Genomic DNA, 26,761 nt, shown 5'->3' on the forward strand with positions numbered 1-26,761 from the left:
GCAGTGCATGCAGCAGAATGTTAAGCTTGATGATTGGTGCTCATGATTCAACCAGGAGAGTTGAATGCCCAACTGGAATGAACTGGACTTTTGCTTCAGGAAACAAGGAAACTAAATGTTTTGCTGTTTCAGTAGTGCTTAACATAACCTTTAGTGAATGAAAACTCAACACTCCGAACCCACCAGTCAAGATGACTAAAATATGCCAAAAAAAAAAATATTACATATTTATATATTTAAAAAAAAAAGAAAATGAGAGCCTGGAAAATTCCTGTATATTATGTCCCTTGTGTCTTTGCGGCCGTCTCTCCCCACAACTCGTCGTTCCTCGCGGGCTCTTCCACAGTACAGAATAGGAAAGGCTGCCGGCCTTTCTTTTTTTTTTACATCAAGTTTTGCAATTCCACCGGGACCTTTTATGGGAGATATTTTCCATGGTTCATTTGATGTTGCTGGTGTTGATATTGTGTTTGAAGTTTGTGTTTTTGATGCTTATGGTTCCTTGGAGACGATGTCACGGGGAATAAAGATAATGACACAAAACAAAAAACTAAAAAAGTGAAGGGTTGTTGACAAAAATTTGCATTAAATGCGGCTTAGTGGTCAATAGCAGTTTTTGATGAGGTCAATCTTGGTCAGACTCAGTCATGCATGATACTGCATTTGTTGAGATGTACCCAAGATCAATTCCACCAACGTTATGTTTTGCTGAACAGCCTTTTGGCGATGCATAACTGCAGATGGAAAGTATTACAGACTATTTCAGCTGTGTCTCTGCCAGATCAATAAACACATTCTTCTTTTGTTTCTTTCTGAAGAACAACTTGAGGAGGATAAATTGCACAGTAACGGAGGTAAAGTATTGTCATCTGAGCTCAAAAACACTCATTTCGGCTGCTCACCTTCAGCTATCAGCGTGCCTCTCTTTGTTTCTCATTCAACAGAAAGTTTAGTTTCGGTCGAAGTCGGCTTGTGTTGTGACTCATGCAGCTTTGCCCTGTTCTGTTTTGGCGCACTCTTCCATTTTTTTGTCACTCTCTTGCTCCATCCATTCATGCTAATCTGCTCCACATCAGCATATTTGAACACCACTGCTCTACTAATATGTTCACATCAGATAACAGCAAAGTTAATTCTTCATTACCCAAATTGAGCACATTTGCTGGTCATAAATGTCTGCCTGCTGCCAGGATTACTCTTACTGCTGCAATCAAGAAGTAGAGCTAATGGATGTTTTAGTATTAAGTGCATAACAAGAACCAATTTAGTTAAATAGTGATACATTATATTACACAATAATGTTCACCCAAATTATGAAAAAAAGAAACGTTTTCACCCTCAGGGGTGTCTAGACATGCAGGTTGTTTTGGTGTTATTTGCTCTGGTTTTGAGATTTCTACAGTGGAGGTGGAAAATTATGTTAAATCAACAGCAATATTCATTCTTTAATGTAAAGTAGTTTCATTGAAATATACAAGGTCTATGGATTATCCAGAGTAACCAGGAACCTGAATTTTTCAAATGGCATTTTTAAAAAGCATTAACTTATTTCCATTTACTTCCATTGTATGTGTTTCAAGGCAGAAAGCTACAGACAGATATCTCAAAACCTGGGCCAATTAAACCAAAACTATGTGCCTGGCTAGATACCACTACAGATAAGCAAGGGAATATAATATTTTGTAATTAGTGTGAACACAACACAACATTAATTTTAATCTGAATGTCACAAACAGGTGTTGTGTTGGCATTAAATCAGTCTCTGTCTCTGTCCGCTTCCGACAGGGAGCCAGGCGAAGCAGGACTGGTCCATCCAGTGGCCCACCTCTGAATCGGGCAAAGAAAACACTCCGGTGTGCCAGCCAGAGGCCAGTCAGTGGATCCGGTTCCAGCTCTCCCAAAGCCCCAAAGTCCAGTCCAAGTACAACCAGCACATGTGCCACAGCCCCCAGGCCCTGGCCCCCCCTTTATATGCCGATCGACTGACCGTCGACAGCCCCGTCACAGGGCTCTTCAATCCCCTGGACTCTGGTCATCGCTCCCTGCCCCCGTCACCACGCCAGAGGCATTTTGGTCACACTCCTCCTCGGACTCCCTTGGTGGTCAACACCATGACCCCTCCTGGCACTCCCCCCATGCGGCGAAGGAACAAAGTGAAGGCCCCGGGAACACCACCTCCGCCGAGCCGCAAGCTCATCCATCTGCTGCCGGGCTTCACCGCACTGCACCGCAGCAAATCCCACGAGTTCCAGCTGGGGAACCGCTTGGATGACACACAGACACCAAAGTAAGTGATTTACTCTTCTGGATTTTTAATGGCAAACACGATTTTGGAGCTCTGGAGTATTCAGATCCTTACTTGAGTAAAAGAAAGAAATAGAAATACTGCAATATGAAATACTACATTACAAATAAATGTCCTGCATTTAAAATAGCACTTAAGTAAAAGTACTCATAATTCAGAAAAATGCCCCCTGTGTGTATTGTTATTTATATATTTTACATATTTATATATATTATTTAGGACTGAGGTTGCATGGTTCCTATTGCACAAATTAGTTTGACTGTCGAAATGATCCTGTTTATAAAGTTTAGAGACAATCTTCCAAGTTATCACTGGTCAGTCAGTTTCAGCAGGTCGCCCGTCTGAAGCGAACATTCAGAGATTCAGTCCTCCTGGTCTGTACAAGGTCTCACAACATAATTCCATCTGATGCAAGCAGCACAGAAAGGACGTTAGGGCCCCATCTTTCCTTTCAGCAGTTTCACTAGAGCATAATCTTCCACCAGAGCTCAATCAGATTAATTCCTAGGAGGACATCATTGCCCATAAAGAGCCAACGGTCTGTCGGTAGAGATAAGGGGCCTTCAGGCTGAGTTCCTGACCAGCCATGCCTGTGTCTGGTGCTATGCTGATCAGATTTGGCCATGACCAGGGTCCACCACTGCTAGGTAATCAGGAACCAGAGTCTGCCTCAAGAGAGCTGCACTCATTTTGATAATGCCATTAGATGACAGTGCCCTATCATTGCTACACTTGGTAAGTTAATATTTGGGAGTTGTCCTCCGCTTTTACGATGGCCATCTGGGTTATATCTGGTGTGTGCTTGGTTGCAGACAGGGCTACATCCACACATGTCCGCGCACGTGGGCGGGTTGCATCTGTATCTGCACAGTGAGGAGTGGATCATAGCTGCAGTGAATAGGCTCAAACGGCATTAGAGAATTGATTACCGGTCCCCGAGCGCTGATAGACCGCAGGCTTTGAGTTGAGCCTCTCTAATCAATGGCCTGTGTGTGCCTGGAAATGTTGCAACTCATCGAGACAGGGCAGATCTGCTGGCTTCTCTGATAGCCAAGTACCTCTCATAGTACATCATAATTGGTTGGAGGATGGTGCTGGCAAGCATCAAGTTGGTGGTTCAGTTCTGGCATGAGGCACTCGTACTCGTTTGTTTCAGATCTGTATGCGCAAGGGAACTGCCTTCGTTGCAAAGCTGGCGTAAATACCTGAAGTTAGAAGCCTGGAGGTTCATACTATATTTTCTTAAATCCTGCATTAAGATTACTACTCCTCACCTTGTTTTTCACTGAATGGCTCAGGATGAAATACAACTTGCATCATTTCACCGGCGCAAACAAACCCTGAAATCTGGAATCTAAAATATCACACAAAAGGCTATTTCATACTGTAACGGCTGCTTTTCTGTTACACCCTGTCCCTTCCAAACTACCCATATTTCCCCCCATTACCAACCTCAGGATTTTAATAAGCTCATAGTGCTCCTTAGGTCCTCATTTTCTCTTGCTTAATTGCCTGGCACTGTGGCCAGGACACAATAACCAGGGATTACCCTCTGACCCCAAGAGACATTTTTCTCCCTTTATCTTAATGAGATATGGCCTAATATCTCATTATCACCGCATAATACAGCACAAAGACTATGAAGCTGAATGTGCAAGAATGCTCTGCATACCATGTTGAAGGAAAACTGAGGTTTGGTTTTGACACTGATAGATAAGTGACATTTCATTTTATGAAATGTAATAATTGGCCATTGTCCTTTTGCCTTGGAAACTTTCAAGTATTTCCATTAACTTAGATAAAGAGATAAAAGATTACTTAATTGCTGTAGGACACCTTTTTACATGGACACATGAATGTGAGTTAACTGAATTCTGCTTTGAGCATTTTCTCTTCATGGTATGTTATAGTTACTACAATGTAAAACTGGAGAAATTGCACTGGTTATTGATCATCAAAGCAAGTTGGATTTTCAAATATTCATGTTTTTGGATTAATACGCTCTGAAAATAATATGTATTAAAGTTTGCTACATTATGTATTGTCTATAAAGTTGGCATTAAGTGCTTTCAGGGTATCTTAATGGCCTTTCTAACACGTAAAGTCTCTATTTCAATGTGTATTCGGCGCACAAGATGTGTTTTTCAGATACTGTACAGGGGTGCTTCTGCAATCACACTCTGAAAATTCTTTCCAGTCGCTTTTATTGTAAAAACTCAGCAAATACTCTGGTCTGCCTGTGTGGACCCTCATCTTTTGCTTTATAGCTTTGTGCCTCTTGGTTTTAATGTGTTTGTCTGCGGGATAATGTGTTTTCCTTTCAGCTTGCGGTGAACCATCCGCAGAAATAATGAGCAAATTGCCTCTTTACCGATGTGTTCAGTAATATCTTCGAATCCAAGATAATCTCACCCTGAGATGAAACAGCTTCCAATTTTGCAAGTCGCAATGCATAAGAAAGCAAACTTTCACCTGTGTGGGGAAATTGGAGTCTTCTTTCTCACCACCTGTCAAGTGCAAGTCAAAATATATTCTGCTGTGTTTCATCCCTGGTTTTTGTCCTCCGTCTACTGACTAAGATATTTGGGTCTGTTTGGCTCGCTACACAGTTCATGCTCTTTTAGCCATTTTGGACTGGGCAGTCATTTTTGGCTGACCCCAGTTGAAAAACATTACTAAAAATATAGCAGCAAATGATTTTCCATTGAATTTCACCCAAATATTGTGTAGCAAATAACTAACTATGGTTAATTAAACAAATGAGCAACTTCAGCATCAAGCTTTAACCAGTGAGTGCTAAAGCCAAGGACGACGGTCTGAACATGGTGGTTAACACTGCAGACCCACGCTATGTTGAATAAAATAGTTTATTTTAAACCTGTGACCTAGAACTTGATCTACTGTGGGTACATGTGGTTATTGTGTACAACGTAATATATTTTGAATCTACTTTTTGATTAGTCCTTTAATGGAAAGTGAGGATGCCATTGATATTGATAATATTTTCTCACTGTGGTGTGTAAATTCATAGGGTGAAATTACAAAAAAAAAATCAGCACATACATAGCAGATTCATCTTGTTCCTATGGCAATGACTCAGGCTCTTGGTTGATGGATGCAATGTAAAAATAGATCTTCTGGCGTGTCTTTAACAAGTAGCATAATCTTGCCAATTAGTAGCTTGTGAAGTCATTTGCAAGTGACACGGTTTCCTTTCTTTTGCAACTGAAGCCATCAAAGAACAGTCTCATATTTTTTTTTTTTTTTTACTTGCTTCAACCTACATTAGCATCTGAGATCTTTGATTTTTACTGAGCTGATTGTTAAACAAAACCTCTGCACCAACAATTTTGTCAGAATATTACTTGTTACGGCTTAAAAAAAAGCAAGATTTTGTTCAAAGCCGTGAAACAAGTACACAGTTCAGGGAGAAGTATTAGTGTTACAGCCCCCCCTATTGTTTTCATCTGGACCTTCAATATCAATTTGTGATGACTACAAAGCAGCAAAACACATTCCCCATCGTATAATTAATGAGTTCTTTCCCAGCAAGAAAAAATATGCTGAGTCCAGAGATGTTGCCAAGTTTAGGGGAATTTAGGGAAGTAATTAGTTTGAAATGAGTCTGAGTCATTCAGTGTACACACTCAGTAAATATGCATATACGGTAGGAGACGACAGTTAATTTAAATCATTTAAACACTGATTTACTTTTCCAAAGTGTTTTTAATGACGATTATATTTGTTGTTGTTGAAGTAACAGTCAGTAACAGCAAATACTTGAGTCTCATGCGCCGAGGAGAGTTTCATCAAGTATGTCTGAAGCCCTTTGATACGAGTGAGGTTCATTTTGCTTCTGTGTCTAAAATGTGAGCTAACCTCATATAAATTGGAAGATGTTGATTTACAACAACAGGGCAATAGACTCTTACACAAACATTAAACATAAGAAATGGAAATTGTATGTGCTCTCGGACCTACGTGACTTAAAACACGAGACATTCCTTTCAAACTAACTTGAAAATTATCAAAATTTTCTGGTCATCAGTCAAAAAAAACATGTACTTTCTGTCAACACATCCATCTTGGCAACCTATTTTTGTTAGCCAAGGTTAAAGAGCACTGCTGTATGGGATCAATACAGAGCCAATATTACGGTTTGTTCTGGTGTGATGACTGAAGCGTCTGCTGGTGAAAATGTCATCAAATCATTGTTAACTTTACGTGACATGATTGATTACGTCCAGCAGGAAATCAATTTTGAAATCCTAAGAAATACACCAAGGTGTGGCTCACAAGGTGTTTCTGAATTAAAAAAAAAAAAACATTTCCTAGAGAGACAGAATACATTTTTCTCTTAATACATTTAACACCTTGTCAGTGAGGTGAGAATTGCTTACTGACTGCCATCCTTTCTCCACATGTACTAATTTGACTTTGAAATGTGAGAACCAATTTCCGCAGTCAATCAATTTCTAACCCACCCCACAGAGCACCTGCAAACACTGTACAGGCTCACACACTCGCACACCCAGTAAACCAGTCAAACCAACCGCGCCCTTTTCTTTTGACACAGTCAAGAGATTTGCTAATCATTCTCGAATCTCTCTTTCGAGGATTCTCCCGTTGTAACTGTTGCATTGAGAAATACTGATTCTCCATCTTCAGGCCAATAGATTAAAAGTCCAACTGAAACACAATAATGATATAATGATACAAACATGAGCTATGATGAGCGCTGTCATAGATATTTTTGCCCCATCACCAATAACAACAATAAGACTTGTGGCCTGAATCCTTCAGAATAAAAGCAATCATCTCCACACAAATCGTAGCTCACTTGCTCCCACTCTTCAGATTGCCACTCTCCTTCACGTTTTCCCACTCTCTCTTTTTATCTCAGTCTTTTTCAGCAAGTGAGTAAGTTTACTACAGAAAGTGCAAGACTACTATCTGAATTCACACAAGTAGCAACAGCCACGAGGCCTGTGTTTGACCAGTCAGTGACGTTTAGGGCTGCAATATCCCAATACCTCCCGGGCCATTGGAAACTAATAACCCTGGAGCAGGGACTTTTTTGGGTCCATGAACTGGGGCAGAGGAACTACATTTACACCCTACCTCTCTTGGGTGTAAATGTCAAGTTCCTAGTTCCTATAAAGGTTCCTGGTCTCCTGAATCTGGAGAGAATGAAATGCAGCAGTAAAACTGATGTTGATGTCTGATGTTGCATCCTGTCTCATCTGGAGACCCGTTGGTAGAAACTGACAACGCCCGTTGAGAGAAAATACATGAAAAAATACAAGACAAACCTTCTGAAACGCAGTGATCACCACAAATTGATTATATCTAACAACGTAGACGTGTCTGCGGGTGGAATATTTCTTTGAGGCCTACGATAGCTGTTCAACATGTCAATAGTTTTACTTAGTAAACACAAGTGCGGCGGATACCTAGCACCACTTAAACTTTAATTTCTAGGCAGGAGTGTGACTGCAATTTCATTTAGCTTATGTTGCAGCCTTTCTATATCTCTCCCTCTTCTGTCTTTATTTCTCAACATACCCCCCCCCCCCCCCCCCTCCGTGCCCTTTTCAAAGCGGAGAGGCTCTTTGGGCTGGAGTGTCAATTAATGAACCTCGTTGTCTATGTTAATGAGTAGTAACATGCCTGCGTGGAAAAGGCCAAGTGAGTTTTCAGTCTGTCACAGTCCCACTTGGCACATCAGACCAAGATCGTTCTGGAAAGTAGGCGTGTTTGTTTTTCCACGGCCTCTTGTCTTGCCTTCCCCCCGCCAGTAGAAATGGTAATATCATATAGTTAATGCCACCTTATGAGACTTTCACAGCTTTTTGAATGTTAAGCACTTTCTTATTGAATTGGATGTTTGCTAATAAATCACATGGCGCCGGGGGTTGGCATGATTCACCCTCTGCTTCTCTCAGGGTAATTCTACCATGCAACGCTCAGGGGAAGCAAATTTGCATCCATTCCATGACTAATTTAGCTGTTTGCTTTCACTGAGCTGGTGTACACATCATATATCTCTCTCCCCCCTTTCCTTTCCCCTTTCTCTCTCTGTTTCCTTTTCTTTCTCTCTTCACCCCTCTCATTATGCATCTCTTTTGAGAGCCTGTCAATGTGTTATTTCACAGTCATCCGTAACCTCTACCAATTCAGACAGAAAATACATTTTTTTTTTTTTTATTGGATTTAGTTTTCTCTGTGGTGCGAAGAAAACTGTGATGAGGTTGTGGCGGTGTTGAACATCGCTGAGAGAGAATTCACTAAAGGGCAGCTATGAGGTGGAACATGCTGAAAGGATCTGTGATCCAAATGTAAACAAATAAGTTAACCCCTGCACAGGACTGGAACCTGCTATCAATATCAAATTGATTTTCATAAAAAATAACCGCAGACTGCAGCAGATCAGCATCGTTTGAAAACACAGCAATAAATTGTATCTATATATTCAATTGTGATGTGAGCCGTACTACATAAAAGCCATTTTTAGAAATCAAACTTTGTAATTATGTATGTGCATGTGCCTGTAATTTATGTAGGAAACAAAAATAATTTGTTTGTAAGAGATGGAAATGAAAGTGAGCAACATGTGCTAATGAGATAAAATGTAAATGTACAAAACAAGGAGCACCAGTAGATGAATCAAGTCCATCGTTTTCTAGATCAGGAAATGAGTGTGAGTGACTTATTGCGATCATTACATGGTCATTAACTAAAGGAAAAAAGAAAGGCTGTCTTAAAGTTGTTCAAGATTGATTCAGTTTTAGATTTATTAACTCTAGACCATATTGACATGGTATGTACAAAACATATACAGTGCAGAAATGGCACAATAATGGCCAATTGAGTTGAACTTTTAAGATACTTGATACTTAACCTTTAAGCCAACATGCGTATGCCATGCCCACACAGTCCCAATGAAGCAGATTAGCTGAGTTTTTGACATTAATATTTAATTTTATGATCATTTAAGAATTTGTACAGCTGCGTTAATCTCATCTATTCTTGACGCCATTTTTCTGCTGCTAATTTTCATGAATGTAGCTAAGTAGCAGGCTAGCTGTTTAGGAAGATGACATCTCCATTCTTAATCCCTGCCATCTAAACTCTGATTGGCCAACTGTTTCAATGGGAACAACACAAGATAACCACACAGAACAAATCTGAGATGTGGGCGATGGTTCGGAGGTCTGGAACCAGGCTGGTAACATAGCCTGAAGCAGATCTACCTGTAGTTTGATACACCTTGTGCACTGATTTAGAACAGGGATTAAACTGGAAACTTTTTATCATGATTGTCCACATAAAACACCAAAAGGGTTCACAGCTCCAAAAAGTAAAAAAAAAAAAAAAGTCTCACAATTAAATGCAGGAACTCCGAGACTCAATTCAGTCGACTCATATTACTCCTTATTGGTGCCGAGCTTTGTTTCACGGAGCGATCTGTAATTCGAAGAAACATTTATTGCCTTTCATTGTGAGGAAAAAAAAAACAACTCACGAGTGCTCTCTGAAAATTCAGCCGGCGTCAAATCGATGTCGCTGCTCCCCAGGCGATCCGCTGAGATACAGATCCGCCTCTCCCCAGGACACACACGTCGTCACATTAGCCGGCGACCTCTGACCCTGGAGGATTATTGGTCCCACATGCTCTGCTGCGTGGGACATTCACTGCGTAGTTAAGTGTACTTCACAAAGCCATGAATGTCAGTGCAGTGAGACAATGTATGTGTGTGTGTGTGTGTGTGTGTGTGAGAGAGAGGGAGGAGGAAGCAGCGGCGAATGTGAGCGTGTATCTCCTTTTCTCTGCGGACAAAAGCTCATACATGTTAATCAAGGCTTCGGCCCCTTTGCCATTAATGGCAAGTCAGGTGAGATATCAACACCAGGCCCTTAACAGCCAAACGCTGCCGCCCCTCCCCTCCATCCATCCACCCTTCTATCGGCCGTAATGAGCGCTCATCCCAGCCTCCACTGGCGGCACAGAAATTGGAGTCATGATTTTGAATTTATATGAGTGTTTAGGAGTGGCGGTTAGCCCAAATGTCACTGTTGCTGGTGGAGAATGGATTTATTAGGCTGATGGTTTTTCTGTGGTGATTTGTGAACAAGTGGGAGCTGGGTGGGGTGGATAACAGGATTTGAGTGGGTGATTAGAAGTTATCCTTAAAAGTTGTTGTAATTCTTTTCTGAGTAAGATGGAAAAAAAGGGATCCCAAGATACCAAGCTGAACACAGGAACGATTTATAACATTTACGCTCTGCTCAAAGCATATGTTTTTTATGTGTATTTTTATTAATTTTGTGGAAATCTTGTTTTCCCAGCATGATAATTAAGTTTAAGTTTAATTTCAATCTGTCTCATAGGAATCTGTCTCAAGCAAACTGAAACAGGCCATATTGACAAGCTGCCGTCTGATTTATTAAACAGTAGAGTATGACTGTTTTACTATCCAACCAACCATAAAGGGAGTTATTACTATCGTTCATCATTCAGGCCATCAAGTGGAGGCTTTCATCTCAGTGCTTCTCTCTGATGTTCAAGTAAAGACAGATAATATCTGCTCCAGGTTCCATATTGTCCCTGACCCTTTTCTTCTTTTTAGGCTCGCTGTCATTTACTGATCTGCCTGTGCTTCAAAACTACCTCTTAACCCGCGCAGCTGAGGGCCAGATAGCTGGTCTCGCTTCCAGTGCCGTTGCTTTAATACTTGGATTAGAGAGTTTAAGGTTTGAGCTATGGTTTCATTTTGTCTGAATTGAGAAAATAAATTCTCATTCAATTTGATACTGTGGAAAATACACACAGCAAAGTTAACAAACACACACACACACACACACAGACCTGCTGGCGTGCATGTGACACATAAGAGAGGGAGGCTGGAACATGATAAAACCTCGACTGGTAAAAAGACGACTCTATGGTATTGTTTTGAACAAAAAGATTTAATTCAGTTCAATAAAACTTTCATGTACGTGTCCTGAATTTACAATACAGTTCAGTTTTTTACTTTCAGAATTCAAAACATCTGAATCACCACAGCAAAAGAAGATTAGCAAACAATACAAAGGTACCCAAACACATATATCAGTCCTAATGGAGAAAAATGGAGGACAGAAGTAACTCTGAGCTTTTGTCAGCAAATTCTTTTCTATATTTCCTCCTCTGCATGTGGTTCAACACTTTGACGTTTTCCATCTCAGTAATGCAGTGCAATGGGAGATTCTGACAAATTCTCGTTGTTATTATGCCAATTTGATTTTTTAAATATTATTCATGGCTGACTTCTTTTCTCAACAATATTCATTATGTTGCATTCTGTAATTGCCCTCCTATATGGAAGTTTTCATTCAGTGAATCACTCGTCTTTTCTGCATGGGATTCAGATAGTGTACTGACACACATGGGATTCACAGGAAGTGATGCATGTACAGGATGGGGTGCAGACAACAAATGCATTGTAAACAGATACTCGAGTTGTTCTTCTTCTATTGTATTTCTGACAGAGTGGCCGTGTTTGCTGCCCCTAGTGGTTAATATACATGTTATAATAAAGTTGAAAGCCACTGATCATGTAGTTAAACAATCTGGCTCAAATAAACTTTATTTGATAGCACACACTGGCCGTGGCTCATGGGAAAACTCAGCATCTGTAAATTAAGAAAGAAATGTGCGATGTTTGTTCTTGGGGAGGGGGGCTTGTATATGTAATGATTTAGTGACAAAGGATCTTGGAACACCTGTTTGTATTTTAAAGTGTCAGAGATGAATGGTTCTTTATTCCTATTCATCCAAAACAATTCAGCGGCAAATGAGGTACACTTAGACAGAACAGCGTGTTTAGATGTTCAAAAGGCATGAGGACAGTTTTTGAATCCAGTCCATTAGTGGCAAACATCCAAAAGTTGGTTGCCAAGAATATTTCATCTCTAATCTGCACAACTTTTCCTGATTGTGGGCTTTCAGAGCATTTCAACACTGAAGAACTGCTGTGGTGTCATCCTGAATTAGATACAGACTCTTTTATAGAGCCGCAGAGTGTCTCTTTAAACAACAAATCATCACCAGGTGGTGGAGACGCCTGATGTACAGCACCGGTAATGACAGGAAACAATGGTGCCTGGAGAAATGGTGCTAGACTGAAGAGTTTTAATAAGCAGTACTCTTGTTTTGTTTTCGATCACACTGAAAACAAAATGTCATGCGTTTCGGGGGAAGTTTTTAAAAACAATCGATGTTGTAAAAACTGACAATGCCGTAATGTCAATCCAACACTGACCAAATCCCATCTAAGTGACAAGCCGAGATGTTTTCCTCCATCTCCATGACAACACCTTGTCTCCACGTATGCTTCTCACTGGGGGTTTGGTTCCATTATATAGTTTGAAACAGTGGAGCTTAGTGCATCCTGCAAAGAGCAAACTGGGTGTTGCAGTCAGATTAAGAGGCTCTTTGCTTTTTGTACTGAGATATAATGTCACATCGAAGATCTGGAGCGGAGTACAGGTGTTAGAAATAATAATATATTAAATTAGATTACACTTTATTGTCCTCTGAAATTCACCTTGCGTCACAAGCAAACTCAGTTTCACATACAAGAGAAAGAAAACACCCAAGTACTGTATATAACATTACAAACTGCAGTGCATTGCAATTCATTACCTAATATGCAGTGTCTGACATAAAGGTACATTTTGCCGGTCTTAACAGTTTAACTGCACATTACATGGCTCCCTGAGAATCCATGTTCTTATTTAACTGTTTGAAATATTGAGGAATAAATGAGTTCTGCAACATGTTAAGTCTAACTTATAAAACTAGATTGCAAAACCTGACACTCCCCAAACAAAACAACATGAGATAAATCTGATGAAATGCTACAAGCTAGCCAGCATTCTTTTAGTATATGTGGTTTGAAACTCGAGTCAAGCGTCTGACCCACAGTCTTCACAACATTCCTGTCAACAAAAATCGTGGGTCAAATGTTTGACTCAAGTTTTTAAACTGAATATACCAAAAGAATACGGCCTGTAGCTTGTAGCTTGCAAATTAAGTTTAAATGAATGCAGAGACGGAGGGCGAATGATCTTTTCTTAGTATCTCATGCTTATTCACTGAGCAGCATGCTAAGTACCAACTGTCCTTACTTTGACACCGGTGGATTTTGCCCTCAACCATCGTCTCAGCCTCTGATGGGGTCTTTGAGCATTCAGAGTACTGTAAAGGTCTTTCAGTTCTTGCGTTTTGACCAACACTAGGTGTTACTACACGTTTCAATGGGTACTTTTCCTGTTTTTTACTGATTATTCGGACAATCTTTTTTATTAATTGTTTAGTTGTTAAAATGTCAGATAGTGTGTGAGTTCTGTGAGTCTGTGAGGCTAACATGCTCACAGCAACAATGTTAACATGCTGATGTTTCGCACGTGTAATATTAACCATGTCCACCATGTTAGTTTAGCATTTAAGCATGCTAAGATTTGTTAATTAGCACTGCACAAACTACAGCTGAGGCTGATGGGAATACCATTAGTTTTACAGGTATTTGGTTATAAAGTAAAGTATTGGACAATTTATAATTTTGACTTGATGGTGTCACTAGAGGAAAAGTTAAGGGATCACCAGAGTCATTAGGATTCATCATGTGGGAACCATGAATGTCAGTAGAAAACCTCATGGCAATCCATGCAAATAGAGATATTTAAATCTGAAGTGGTGGATCGACTGACAGACCGACATCCTTAGAGCCATGCTGCTAGGGCGTGACGTCTTCAGATTGCTTGTCCGACCAACAGTCCAGAACCCAAAGATATTTAATTGACAGTGATATAAAACAGCAGCAACTTTTACATTTGAGAAACTGGGACCAGTGAATATTTGACATTTTCTCAAAGAATTTATGAGTCATCAAAACTGTCACAACTGACTGATGAATTAATTGACAAATCATTTGTGCATCGATTTAAAGGGGAAGTAGTTTCAAGCGGAACTGCGACAACCGTTTAGAATGAAAATGTAAACCACATCTTATGCCCATAACAACATCACCATACAATTGCTCAATACTTCACATGGCACCAGATGTAGGAATAAAACTTATTTTAACCAGACAGGCTGTGCAGTGTCAGTGTGCACCGACACACATCTCTGAGAAGCTCCTGAAAAGACAACATGTCACAGTCCGCCTTCCTGTCAACATGTCACTCCTCTGTCCCTGCTCCCCGGACGCACTGGTCTCGCTTCTCATCTGGTCATCAGCTCCCCTGCCCCCTCTTTCTCCCTCTCTCTTTCTCAATCCTTTGTCCCCCCCCCTCGGGTGTCTTGCTGTCTCCTCAGCATCATGTTCAGCTTTCAATCCACAGCACATGATTCTCTTCCCCGCTGAGAGTGCTGTGCCTCCCCTGGCCTCTGACACCCACCCATATCCCAGTGGGTGGTGCTGACAGTTAAAGAGGAGATAACAAGTGAGGGAAGGAGGGAAAGAAAGTTTTTTACTCGAGTGTTATTATCATCTCCACAGATGATCAGCAGATGTCGTCACGATGAGACATCAAACGACGACCAGAAAGCAAAAACTCGTGGGCACGCAAAGGCACCTATACACATGGGTTGACAGACACACCTCTCCCTGTGTCCATGAAACACGTGTGTTCACAAACATGCTGTTATATTTAGTAGTGACGTCTGCAATGGCAGCGCAGCATTGTCTCATGGTTGCTCTGATGATCTGCTGCTACAGTGGTTGAGACTCTTCAAGATGCTTGTTTTCATCGCACAAAGTGGTGAGGTTTGTAGGTTCCTTGTTAGATTAAATCTAAATCCACCTTCTTTTCTGTGATTCTCCGGATTCTCTGTTTCCTTTATACTCCTTTATCACTGTAAATGCAAGAAACACATCACATCTATTTAAGAGATCTTCTGACTTATTTTTTAGCGATGTTGTTGTTGCTTGACCCAGTGATGTAATGCTTTCACAACTTTGTTATCAATAAGCTTTAAGCGCACTTGATTGCTCTCCTTTTAGAGGAAGTATACCAGTTCATCTTGGTTGTTTACAAAAAAGTTTAAACGGCGTTCCTCTGTCAGTAATTGTATCAAACCAGACCACTAATGGCTAAACAGTTGTGATTGGCCTGCCCCGGACCAGGGTGACTGGAAATCTGTCTAAATGGGAGGAGGACCAGACACACCTGCCAGAGCAAATAAAACAGCTCGTAGATTCGTCTGGTTCCCAGCATGTGTCTGCAACCACACATATGTGGTGTAAGTGGAGGTATGCAGATGGAATGCAAGTCATTTTCTCTCCTAGATACATATATATATATACGCATATATATATATATGTGTGCATATGTAGTATTGTCCAAAGTGAATCATATGAAACACAATCTTCAAGTCAAGTTTAAAGTTTTAGGAAATACATTTAGTTTTGTTTTGTAATTAACAAAGGAGAATGTTTGTTGGATTGTTGCCCCTTGCAATAACAATACATTACTTTTAGATTAGGTTTGGCACTGCCTCAGGAAAGAAAAATAAAAAGCCAACCCAGGGTAGCAGACTGCCAGCTTTTATTCAACTCAGGCTTCACGCTGCAGACATCTGAAAGCAAGACAACCTGCTTTGGATGAAACTGCTCAAAGGTCTAATAGTCGTTCTCTGTTGTAATCATTATTCTAGCCACCTTTATTTCATTTTTCACCAACTTTATTAAAGCAGCAAAGAGTGGCTGCCAGAGATATTATTCCACAGTCCATTTGCATAAAAAGCAACAGGGTGCTTTTCTCGCCATATGGGTCTCAGCAGAACTCTCTGCATATTTCCGAGGTAAAAAATGGAGGTATGCAGATGGAATGCAAGTAATTTACTCTCCTAGATGGACACAAGTGTTAATTAGACAGAGCTCGAGTGTTTTGCAGTATCACAGCATCACTGTTGAGATATGCCAGTTGGATAGTGAGCAATTGCTAGCTGGTTAGACAGAAAGCTGTGCAATATTCATAACCCTGCCTTTTTAAAATCCTCTTGATATGTCAGAATGTAAAGGAAATATGGCATTGGAGGGATCGCTGCTCTTCTGTGCTGTCCTCTGTCCTTGATCAAATGGAACTTTTACTTGAAGGTGTCACTGTAATTAGAGTCTCTGCAAGTGTGGGGGAAGTGGATGTGGAGGGAGTGGGTGGATGAATGCGTGTACGTGTGTGCATAAATGTCAGCTTGCATATTGTGAAGGGAAAATCTCATCTTTCAAAAACATAAACCATCTAGGAAACTTAAAATAAAGCTTTGATCCCACCTTGTGAGTTTCTTAAAACCAAAAAGTCAAAGTTTTTCCTTGACAAAATTGATATGCTGGTGTTGACATGTTGTACTTATGATGAATATACTTATGTATACCCACACAACATTGAGCAGGATTCCCATGATTCCCTCTGACAGAGCAGATGACAAAGTCAAAGTCTAACCTTCACAGATCATCAGCAGGAAAAAACAAGCCATCATCTACAAACATTATGACTTTTGATCCCTGGATTAATGCAAATTCATGTTATACAAACTTTGGATTGCACTTTCACTCACTTCAGAATAGATACAATAGGACTTTAATGAATTCAGAGAAGAAGAAGGATATAACAGGAAGAAAGAATATGAATAAGAAATCAGCAGGTAATAAACATGACATAATGGGTAATTTAATCACTACAATACGTCAAGTGGAAATGCCTAAAAGATGCTGTGAAAAAGAGTCTTTGCTGTTCCTGTTTACTCAGTATGGAAGACACGGGGGATAAAAGACATAAAAATGCCACCTGAAATGTGACACAAACATGCAGCGATTTCCATCTGTGAGAAATGCATCGTGATGTACAATCTTAGACTAGATCAAAAGACAACTATACTATTCACACCTTCGCTGATTTCTCTTGACACTTGACAAGTCAACCACCTCCCTCTTCTTCTGTCTTTCTGTAATCGTGTATTCTTTAAGTTTCTCTTTCCTTGAACTTTTCATGTTCCGAGTAGAAAAAGGTACCTGAATAGACGCTTTAACAACTGTGGAGTTGACAGTCTCCCCCTCCGCCTGCCTGCCCGCCTTCACTGACAGACGTTTTCAAAACCAAAATTGGGAATCCTCTCCCTTCTCACTACATTCATTTTCACTTTTCCCTCACTGAACATCTACAAATCATTCGGGGAGAGGATAAAGGCATGCATACAGGGAGATGAATGGTTTAATTTAGATTCAAATGGCATAAAGTGGGCTAATCGGAATAGCTGACAAAAGCTCTATGACGGAGAAGTGATAACCTGCAGGCTGCTTCCTTATTGCAGGAGATGGGAGTGAAGTGCTGGGCTGGTTTACAGGTCTAATTGCGTGACTCAGTGTCGGGAGTGAGAGACTGACATGGGAGGAAACATTCCTGTGGGATTTAACACTTAATGAGTGTTACTTTGCATGAAAAGTCAGGACTCACAGCCTTAAGTTTTTTACTTTTAAAAGTCTTTTTTTTTTGATGGATGGATACTTTTTCTCACCTGTCTCTTTGAGGATTATCTCTGTCTCTTCTGTTGGCCTGCTTTTGTCTGCGTTCTGTTGTTGATCAGCGCCCTTTGTCACCCATACTGGTTCTTTCTGGCTCTTCTCTACAGCTTTTCCTTTTGTAGCCTCCGCTTCCTGTCTTTCTGGCTCACTCTCTATGCATCTCTTTGACCTGCCCTTCACTGTCTAGGCTGTGTATGTGTCTGTGCATCATTCAGACATCTGTTTGCGAGTCAGTTTATAGATTATATAGACTTTCGAATCTGATGTTGCCCAACTTGAGAACTCAGTCAGGGTTGCCTTCACTATTCTACATGTCATTCGACACAATGTTGTTCCCCCTGGTTAAAGGGAGGTTTATTTTTGTGTCTCTGCATACATTTCTGAATGCATGCATGTTGTGTGTACTTTCATGTCTGTTTGCCGCTTGGGCCCTGTATCAAGAAGCAAGTTCAACTAAAGCCTCATTCGGACAGAATTGACATTAAAGAAGGAGGTGGGGAATTGAATATTCACTGTGCTCCTCTGTAATTTTAATCATTGTGAAATTACAGGACATGGTCTGTAATAGACATGGACATTCTGCAGGACAAATCCAAAAGAGAAAGCCAAAAGCTTCCTCCAGGGGGGCACGGGAGAGTTGAAAGGGAGACAAAGATACTGTGTGAGGTGAATTTGAGTCGAAAATCACTTTCCGGGGATATCATTATCTTCGATGTCCATTGCGAATAAATGTCCACTGATCTGCTTAGAAATAAATAGAAATAAAAGACGCTTCAGAACTTGCCTGAGAATCATCACGTTTTTCTCTAAGTTTTCTTCAGTATCAATGTAATCCAATGATAGTTAGTTAGATAGATTCTAGAGTCTAGATAATTCGGCATACTTGTAATGGTGCCATTTTGCCAAAATGTTAACAAATATAGGCTAAAAAACCCCACCAGGCTCAAAAGAGAATACGAGTACCTACCTGTAGCATCTAATCTAGCATCATCTAATGAGTTTTTATGGGGTCTCGTTCTCCTGATGGCTTTTCGTTTCTATATGTTATCTCTCCAGATTAGCAAAAATTTTTGACTTCCTCCATTTTGACACAAAAGTCAAATTTCACACTGAGCTGATTAAAAAATAAATAAAGTAGAAGGACAAGCAGGTCCTCCCGACAAAAGGATATAGGTAATGTTCCTTGCCTTGAGAAATGAAACCAGTCTGAATGGGGCTTTAGTCTGTCTCTCTTTGGGTTACGTGGCGTCACTGAATAAACAAGTAGGCAGTTGGAATAGTCTAATCTGTAAATCAACTGAGGTATTTTTAAATCATAATGAACCCAAGGTGTGTAGGTCGTGTCACTCGCTTCACAGTTACCTCACTATCCCATGAGGATCTGCGTACACACAAGAGTTTTACAGGAACGAATTGTATGACGAGCTGACAATGACAAGTTGCACCACAAGCTTAATTATCCAAAACTCATTTCTGAAATGACAGGTCTCCCAAAAGGAAGCAGGCTGACAAACAGAAGCCAGTTATTATGGGACTTGCAATTTTGACATGAAATGAAATTGTTAAAGATGTTAAGTTATTTGCAAGCTTCTGCTCGAAAAGAAGTAATGTAACCACTCGTGATAACTCTGTCCAGAGCCAATTCATTAAGCCTTGATCCCAATCACTCCTGTCACAAAATAAACCTCAAACTGAAACTTCCAAATTCACACAGAGCTTCACACTGAAGGTCTCTATGTTCCTCAGATGGTTGAGCAGGATTAATATAACCACATGAAAGTTCCTCGAAAACTGATAATGCTTCTACTTTAAAATTCAGGCTGCCCACCTGAAAACCTGGCTGTCTCTCTCTGAAACTCACTTTGGTGCACATTTCATCCAGTGCCATCAAGTCAAATTTTTACTTTTTCTAATACTTTTATGACCAAATACAGTACTTGATAGTTCAAGTAATAATGCTAACATGCTAAACTAAGATGGTGAACATTGTAAACATTATACCTGCTTAGCATTAACATGTTAGCATTGTCATCGTAAGCAATTTAGCATGCTGATGTTAGCATTTAGCTCAAAGCACCACTGTGCCTGACTACAGCCTCACAGAGCTGCTAGCGTCTCTTAGTGTAGTTTTACTCAGAGTAGCTTTGTGATGACACGTTGTATGTCGCATGATCTAAGTGTAAGACTCAACACCCAACAATTAGTAAAACTGACAGTAATACCTGAATTACAAACATTAAATCCATCATTAACCCCTAGAAGAAAAGCTTGCTAATACATAACAATGTAGGAAATGATGCGTGAAATTAACTGCTTTCTTTTTCTTTGTGTTATAATCTTCTGTCCCTCTACCCTGCACACCTTTCTCATCCTGTCAGCAGTTTGTTTCCGTCTGGCTTGTTACCAGTAGCTTTGTAGTCAGCTTATGAACATTACACTCAACCTTACACACTGTATCATGATCACTTAATCCCATAATTATGTTGTTACAGTACACCATGCTTACTGCAGCTTAGGGTGCTATCACACCTACAGTTTGTTTCCTTGTTTGTGCAAAATGTTTTATATTGTAGTGGTTTTGTAGGTAGTCTGTCCAGAGTGCCAAGTTACAAGTTAATCAGAGCTTGTGCATTTGACTTTACAAGTAGTATGTTTATTGGGCAGTTTGGTAAGATGACCATGTTAGAGATTTCTGCAGAACAAACACTTAAATCCAAGATCTTTATACAAAATAAAGAAAGAAATCTTCTGTGGGGTAATCTAAAAAAAAAAACGTGTTCAGTGCTTTCCAAGAGTTATTTGCAGTTATGTTATTGTAATTGACTTTTCTTGGTGCACCTTTCTTGCTTTCTCTCGCGCTGCTTTGTTCACCAGAGTGACTTTCATACCTCCCCAAGAGCTGGTGTGAACTTGTTGCATTCAGCTGTGGGGTATACAGTATGTGTAGGTGGAGAGAATAATAATGATAGTCACTGGTATGAGCAGAGAGTTTTCCATATAAATCCCGAGTCATAATACTTACTCAAAATGTTGCATTTTGTCTTGCAGCTGCATTGCGTTATGGTCTGTGTTTATGGAGTATTGTGGGTGGAGAAATTGCTATCTCTCCTGTGTGACTGTGACTGAAGCCTTTGCACCTTTCTGACTGAATCTAAACCTGGATGGTTAAAGCTGATGTTTTAAATTATAAAAAGATGGTAGAAATAGTAGAAATACTTTATTGTTTTGGTGACAATTCTAGCAATTCACCAAAGCTGACGAGGACTTACAAAAAAAGTTTTTTTTTTTAAAAGAAGGGGGTTTGACAGTGTCCTTTCAAATGCCCCAGAAATGTTTAGTCACATTTCCTGTCTGTTGTCCAGATTTCTTTGAGCATCTAAGGACGTCCTCTAAACAAGACTACAGCCATGTTAGCAGTTCTGTGAGGCTGCACTTAGACCAGTGGTGCTTTGAGCTAAACATGCTGAATGTAAGCAGCAGATGTTTATGTTCACCATCTTAATTTAATGACATCTGCCAATCCATCAGATAGTTATTGAGATATTTCAGTCAAAGCCCCGAAATGTCAACCTCATGGTGGTGCTGGAGGAAAAGTCAGGGGATCACCATTGGGGCATTGGGATTCATCCTCAGGGGACCATAAATGTCCACGCCATGTCATGACAATTCATCCAACCGCTGACTGACCAACCAACAATGCCACTAACATGGCTAAAAAAAGTACTGTTCTCTACCAACAAACTGGCCAGGACAGTGTTATGTTTTATTTTCCCATGAATTTGTCCTTTAAAAACAAATGAAAGTATAGCTGGACATCACTTGAAACAACTTTTCATACAGTGTTTAAGTATTCTGTAGTTAGTTTAGAGCATGGGTCACTAACAGGCGGACCGCGGCCCGAGTCCGGACCCAGACGCCGTCCTATACGGACCCGGACCTATAATCAGTAAATTATTAAGGGATTTTAAATTTTGACGGGGCGCTTCTATTTTAACCGGCGCAGCTTTTCTAGTCTTTACATCGCTGGACCAGACCAATTGCAAACGAGTTACGCCAGCCCACGTGACGCTACTCAGCCAATCAAATCTGTGCATTCTAGGCGCTAAACATTGCGACTCTGAATGCAGACAGATGAGAGAGGTGAGAGGCGAGTGACCGATGATAAGACGAGTTAACGATACAGGGAGAGAAGACACATTATTTATTGTGAAATTGGTTGAGACTGTTAAGATGTGAAACAGTTAACAAAGAAAAAGGGAAACTCAAGCTGCTGCTACACTTTATTTTGTTTTTCTAAAATTAAGCACTTTATTTTAAGATGCACAATTTTTCAAAAGCTATTTTATTTATTTTCTCTCTTGTATTTTTAAATGCAGCCCTTCTTTTACTTAATGAGAGAAGAACATTATACATATCTACAGAATTATATATCTGTATAGTTCAATGTTAAGTGACAATAAATAGTCAAAATGTTTTTGAATTGTTCTTTATTTGATTTGACAGTCAGTTGTTGATTACAGGCAGACGTTGATACAACTGCTAAAGGCTACTTCAATATATATCCCACTAAATCACAGCGCAAGTTAGACATTATGATGTTCCCGACCTTTGCTTGAGGACATCTTCTGTAACTGGACCTCTTTGAATTTTAGTTGAATACCCCTGGTTTAGAGTAAATTTTCTCAAAAAAAAAAGCTCTGGAGTTTGATTAAACCAGTTTGTCACGTGCACCCTCCTAATCTGTCAGCTTCATAATTTTTCTCGTCTTGTTTTCCTCAGAGCCAAGAAGAAGACCAAGCCCTTGAACCTTAAGATCCACAGCAGTGTGGGCAGCTGTGAGAATCTGCCCACGCAGCGCTCGCCCCTCCACACCGAACGATCTCTGCGATCCTTCTTCTTCCCCTCCTTCATCCCTTCCACACCTCCTGTCCATGCTGAAACACCCTCTGCAAGTAAGTGAAGGCTTCTTTTTTTAATCAGCTCACACTCCAGCTTTTATGAAATTAGATTTTTTTTTTTTATCCTTTAATATATCTCTTTCATTTTCTAATCCCTTTTTGTGACATCTGCTTATTTGGTTCTCAGGCAATGTCTCATTTCTGGGATGCCATTCTGCTCTCTGCTAGGTTAAGTCAAAAAGTCTAGTGCACTTTAAAACTGAACTAGGGTTGATTTTTATCCCAAAATTATTCTTTATCGTCTTTATTATCTCTGAAAAGACAAAACAGTTTGAACCTGTGGAATGCATCTTAGTATTTTTCCTACCATAAAATTAGCTTTGCAACAGAAGTCTCACCTTGACTTCCACTTTCTAGTTCTACCTTGACACTTTACCAAACCGACCCCTCTCACTCACTCACGCCCATAATCATTCTTACCACCATAATTCTTTTTGTTAAATATATACTTTAGTACAGCTCTGTTGAAAATGCAACAAATCAACAATCAGGCCGTGCCATAATGACCGGAGGTGGTGTGTGGCTGCACATTGGCAGCCTTATTGGCTGATGCATTATGGGCATACTGCGGAAGCCATTAGACTGAGGAGGAGATGGGGAGTAATGGTGGTTGTGTCAAGGAAGGGAGTGATGAATGGTCGCTACTTAGTGTTGTGAATAGTTGTAGACCTTGACTAACAGGCATGTGAGAGCACAGCAGTGCATATGTGTTGGTTGAGGCATGACATGGAATAATCACACACCATATGCATGAGAGGACACACAAATAAAGATGTATTTGAATGACAAAATACAGACATTGTGCCCGTGTGAATTTAGTCACACTTGCTAATGTGTGCATGTGTGGTAAGAAGTACAATTACACATTTGTAATGTTTGGACATGAGCACTTTCTCCCTGAGTTACTCCAGAATCTCTGTATCATATAGGGCATATAAGCAAACAGAAAGGCAAACATATATCCAAATGTACATAGATATACATACATAGGTGGTCAGCTCCTTATTAACTACAGGAAATATGAAGGGACCAGGCTCATGGGTATTGTCAGTGTGTTTACCTGCTAACTCGACCTTGTCTTCTAGACATAATGTTTATACGCATATTCGCAGCAGAAGAAACATGATTCTGCTTGGATTCATTTTTTTTTTTATTATGAACATGGTGGGGAAATAAATGTGTTTGCCAAGTTGAAAATTTTTGATAAAATGTTCACTGACACCTTATTTCATATGTTTTTTAATATAATTTTATTTATTTTGCCAAAATATCCACTGTTGCAATGAAACATCCCCTTATAGCAACTAAAGCATTAATAAAATGGTTATGTTTACCCAACTCACAGCACTTGGTTATGGAAAAGTATAAAACGTCTGCAGTGGCTTAAAAGCACAGCAAGTGACATGTTTACATTATTAACATTTACCGCAAACTAAATTTGTTGCTTACACAAGTGCTCTGTTGCCAAAACCTAACCTCATACGTGGGACTCGGGATGCAAACCCCAGTCAACACTGCATCATCCACCCAAACTCCCTATGGCTTGAATAGTCGTGTTTCCGTAAAGGTATTTTTATGCACATTTTGAAGTATTGATCAAATTTGATTTAAACACTCGCTTGAGGTGGTTTTTGCTTTTGTCTGAAAAGAGTTGATGTGCTAAATGGGATATGGAAACGCCTTTGCCAAATAAGTTCTGACATAGCAAACATTTAACTCACATGACTAGTCAGCTGAACTGTTCCACATACATTTGTCTTCACCTCCAGACAGCGTGAAACATGGCCAATACCTGCTGACACGAAAGAACAATTAAGTAGGTAGAATAAATCTAATGAACAAGTGGTGGACTCTTGCACACTGTGGTAAAATATGCTTGCATGTTCACATTGGGTAAACACCCAAATTGACACCTGAAGTATTAGTATTGAAAACAGGGATTTACGTATTTTTGTGGGATTGCAATTTAATAATGGCAGTTCATTGCCCTTCTAGCCCCAGATAAAGAAAGAAAAACAAGTATCTAAATCTTAATATTGAATGCACAGAGATATGATATTTGATCACAAATCTGTAAATAATGATCACAGGCCTGCAGTCATTCACAATGAAGCCATCTCTCTCGTGTCTCCACCTGTACGTGTGTGGGAGAGCATACTGACAACCCACTGAGCTGCAGCGTCCAAGTTAACAGCGTCTGCTCCAGGCTACAGCAGAGATAGTTCTTCTTACGTAGGCAGAGAGTTTTTAGGAGTTGGAGGAAGTACACATGGCTTTTTTTATCCTGCTGTACTAGAACGCATTATTAGACACGGTGGGTGTCGCAGCTTGGTTTGGAAACCTGCCTGTATACCTGAAATCCAAGATAAGCCGTCCGCTGTGGACAGCTCTGAAGGTTGAAGGAGTCCTACCGCTTCATGTGCTCCTTCAGGCTTTCTGGGAGGAGTCACTGGACACGCTCGCTCAGAAATATCACCTCTGACTTCTCACCTTAATATGAGCTGCTCCCCCTGCCATGCTTTACAGTTTTCCCAAATGCAGGTTGCGATAGACTTTGTTTGTTCTGGTGTCGATTATAGTTGTAAATACTGAGGGCAACATACAAGTGGTTTGAGTATCAACTGATCTGCATTTTTTTGAATATTGTCTTCCTGCACTGTTGTTTTAACAGCAGCTGGTTGAAGGAGTCCTCAACTGTAAATGCTGGGGGCAACATGCAAGTGGTGTCTGTTTGAGTATCAGCTTATCTGAATTATTTAGTGTTCTTGTGTGTGCTGTTCTCCCTGTCTTTTCTCTGTTTAGTTAAAAAAAAGGTGAAGTAATTACTGTTTTTATTGTTATAGCTTCAACATTTAACTTGTAATTTTTCGATCCCTTAAAGCTGAAAGTTTTACCTTTTTTGCAGATATGTTGTACCTCCACTCTTTCATTCACAAAGATTTCTTTTTATTTATGTTTTTAATTTGCTTAATTATTAGTACTATATTTAATGTTGTTATCCAGATGTTGAAATTGTTTGGTAGAATTAAAAAGGAAATATGATGTCATATAGTCTATATAAGGTATTGAAAAAATAGTGCTTCATAATACAAAAATAGAAGAGTAAAACATCTGATCAATGCTCATTGTGCTTGTAAATAACTAAAAAACAAAATGTTTTCTTTTTCTGTGGAGCTCCTCAGTTGCCCCGGGGGTCTCCAGTTCTTATTTTAGGAATGGCATACGTGTGTGTTTGTCTGTGAACGCTTGTGTGAGCCCTGTAAGCCAGGCTAAACATCCGTCCCGGGTCTATGTTTGGGATTATGTTATCACTGCCATCTCATACGTCAGGGCCCTCCAGCCAAAAGCATTATCACTCATCTCTCTAGTCGTCTGAATCAAAACACACGGAGGACCCACAAGACTGGCTGAGGTGACCAAACGCTGTCTGCTCGGGATGAGTCAGTGCCCGGTCTAAGCTGAAACGTCAGAGCCTTCCTATGACTTTGTTTGGCTTCCCACCTAGAGATACTGTTGATAGTCTGGTTATGATACGGTTAGATTGCATAAAAGATTCACACTAGGGTTTTCGGAAAGATGCAGATAGTTTTGAATTAAATCTGCAGATAGATGATATTGTGTGCTGATGTTTAATCTATTTGAAAGGACTTTCCTTATTGTGAACAAACCCCATGGAAAGACCAAAATGATAATGTATTAGTCCATCTCTTAATACTTTTCTGGCCTCCTACGTCTGCGGACTTTGTTGCTCTATAATAATGTCACACTACTTCCTCCTTTGCTCCCGATTGGTTGGTCATAATTACTATGGCTGCTGGAGGGCTTTGTCACTTGAATGTAAACATATGTCGTCTTTGGGCATTTGCTGAAATGACTGATGATCCTGTTTTTCTTGGGTGGACAGTCACAGGTTATGACAAAGAGGAAAAAGG

General features: G+C 40.1%; 1 protein-coding gene across 2 annotated transcripts in view; it reads left to right on the top strand.

Annotated features, from left to right (window-relative positions):
* Window positions 1–26,761, top strand: part of ksr2 (kinase suppressor of ras 2) — an 85,890-nt gene that overhangs the window by 26,188 nt on the left and 32,941 nt on the right. Inside the window, exons 4-6 of one of the 2 annotated variants that reach the window (XM_070904452.1) lie at window positions 819–854; window positions 1,786–2,287; window positions 22,651–22,823. In XM_070904452.1, coding sequence (XP_070760553.1) covers window positions 819–854; window positions 1,786–2,287; window positions 22,651–22,823 — 711 coding nt within the window. The remainder of the gene's footprint in view (window positions 1–818; window positions 855–1,785; window positions 2,288–22,650; window positions 22,824–26,761) is intronic. The other variant, XM_070904453.1, reaches the window with a different exon arrangement.

Source organism: Enoplosus armatus, chromosome 4, assembly GCF_043641665.1.
Source record: "Enoplosus armatus isolate fEnoArm2 chromosome 4, fEnoArm2.hap1, whole genome shotgun sequence".
Taxonomy (NCBI): Eukaryota; Metazoa; Chordata; class Actinopteri; order Centrarchiformes; family Enoplosidae; genus Enoplosus; species Enoplosus armatus.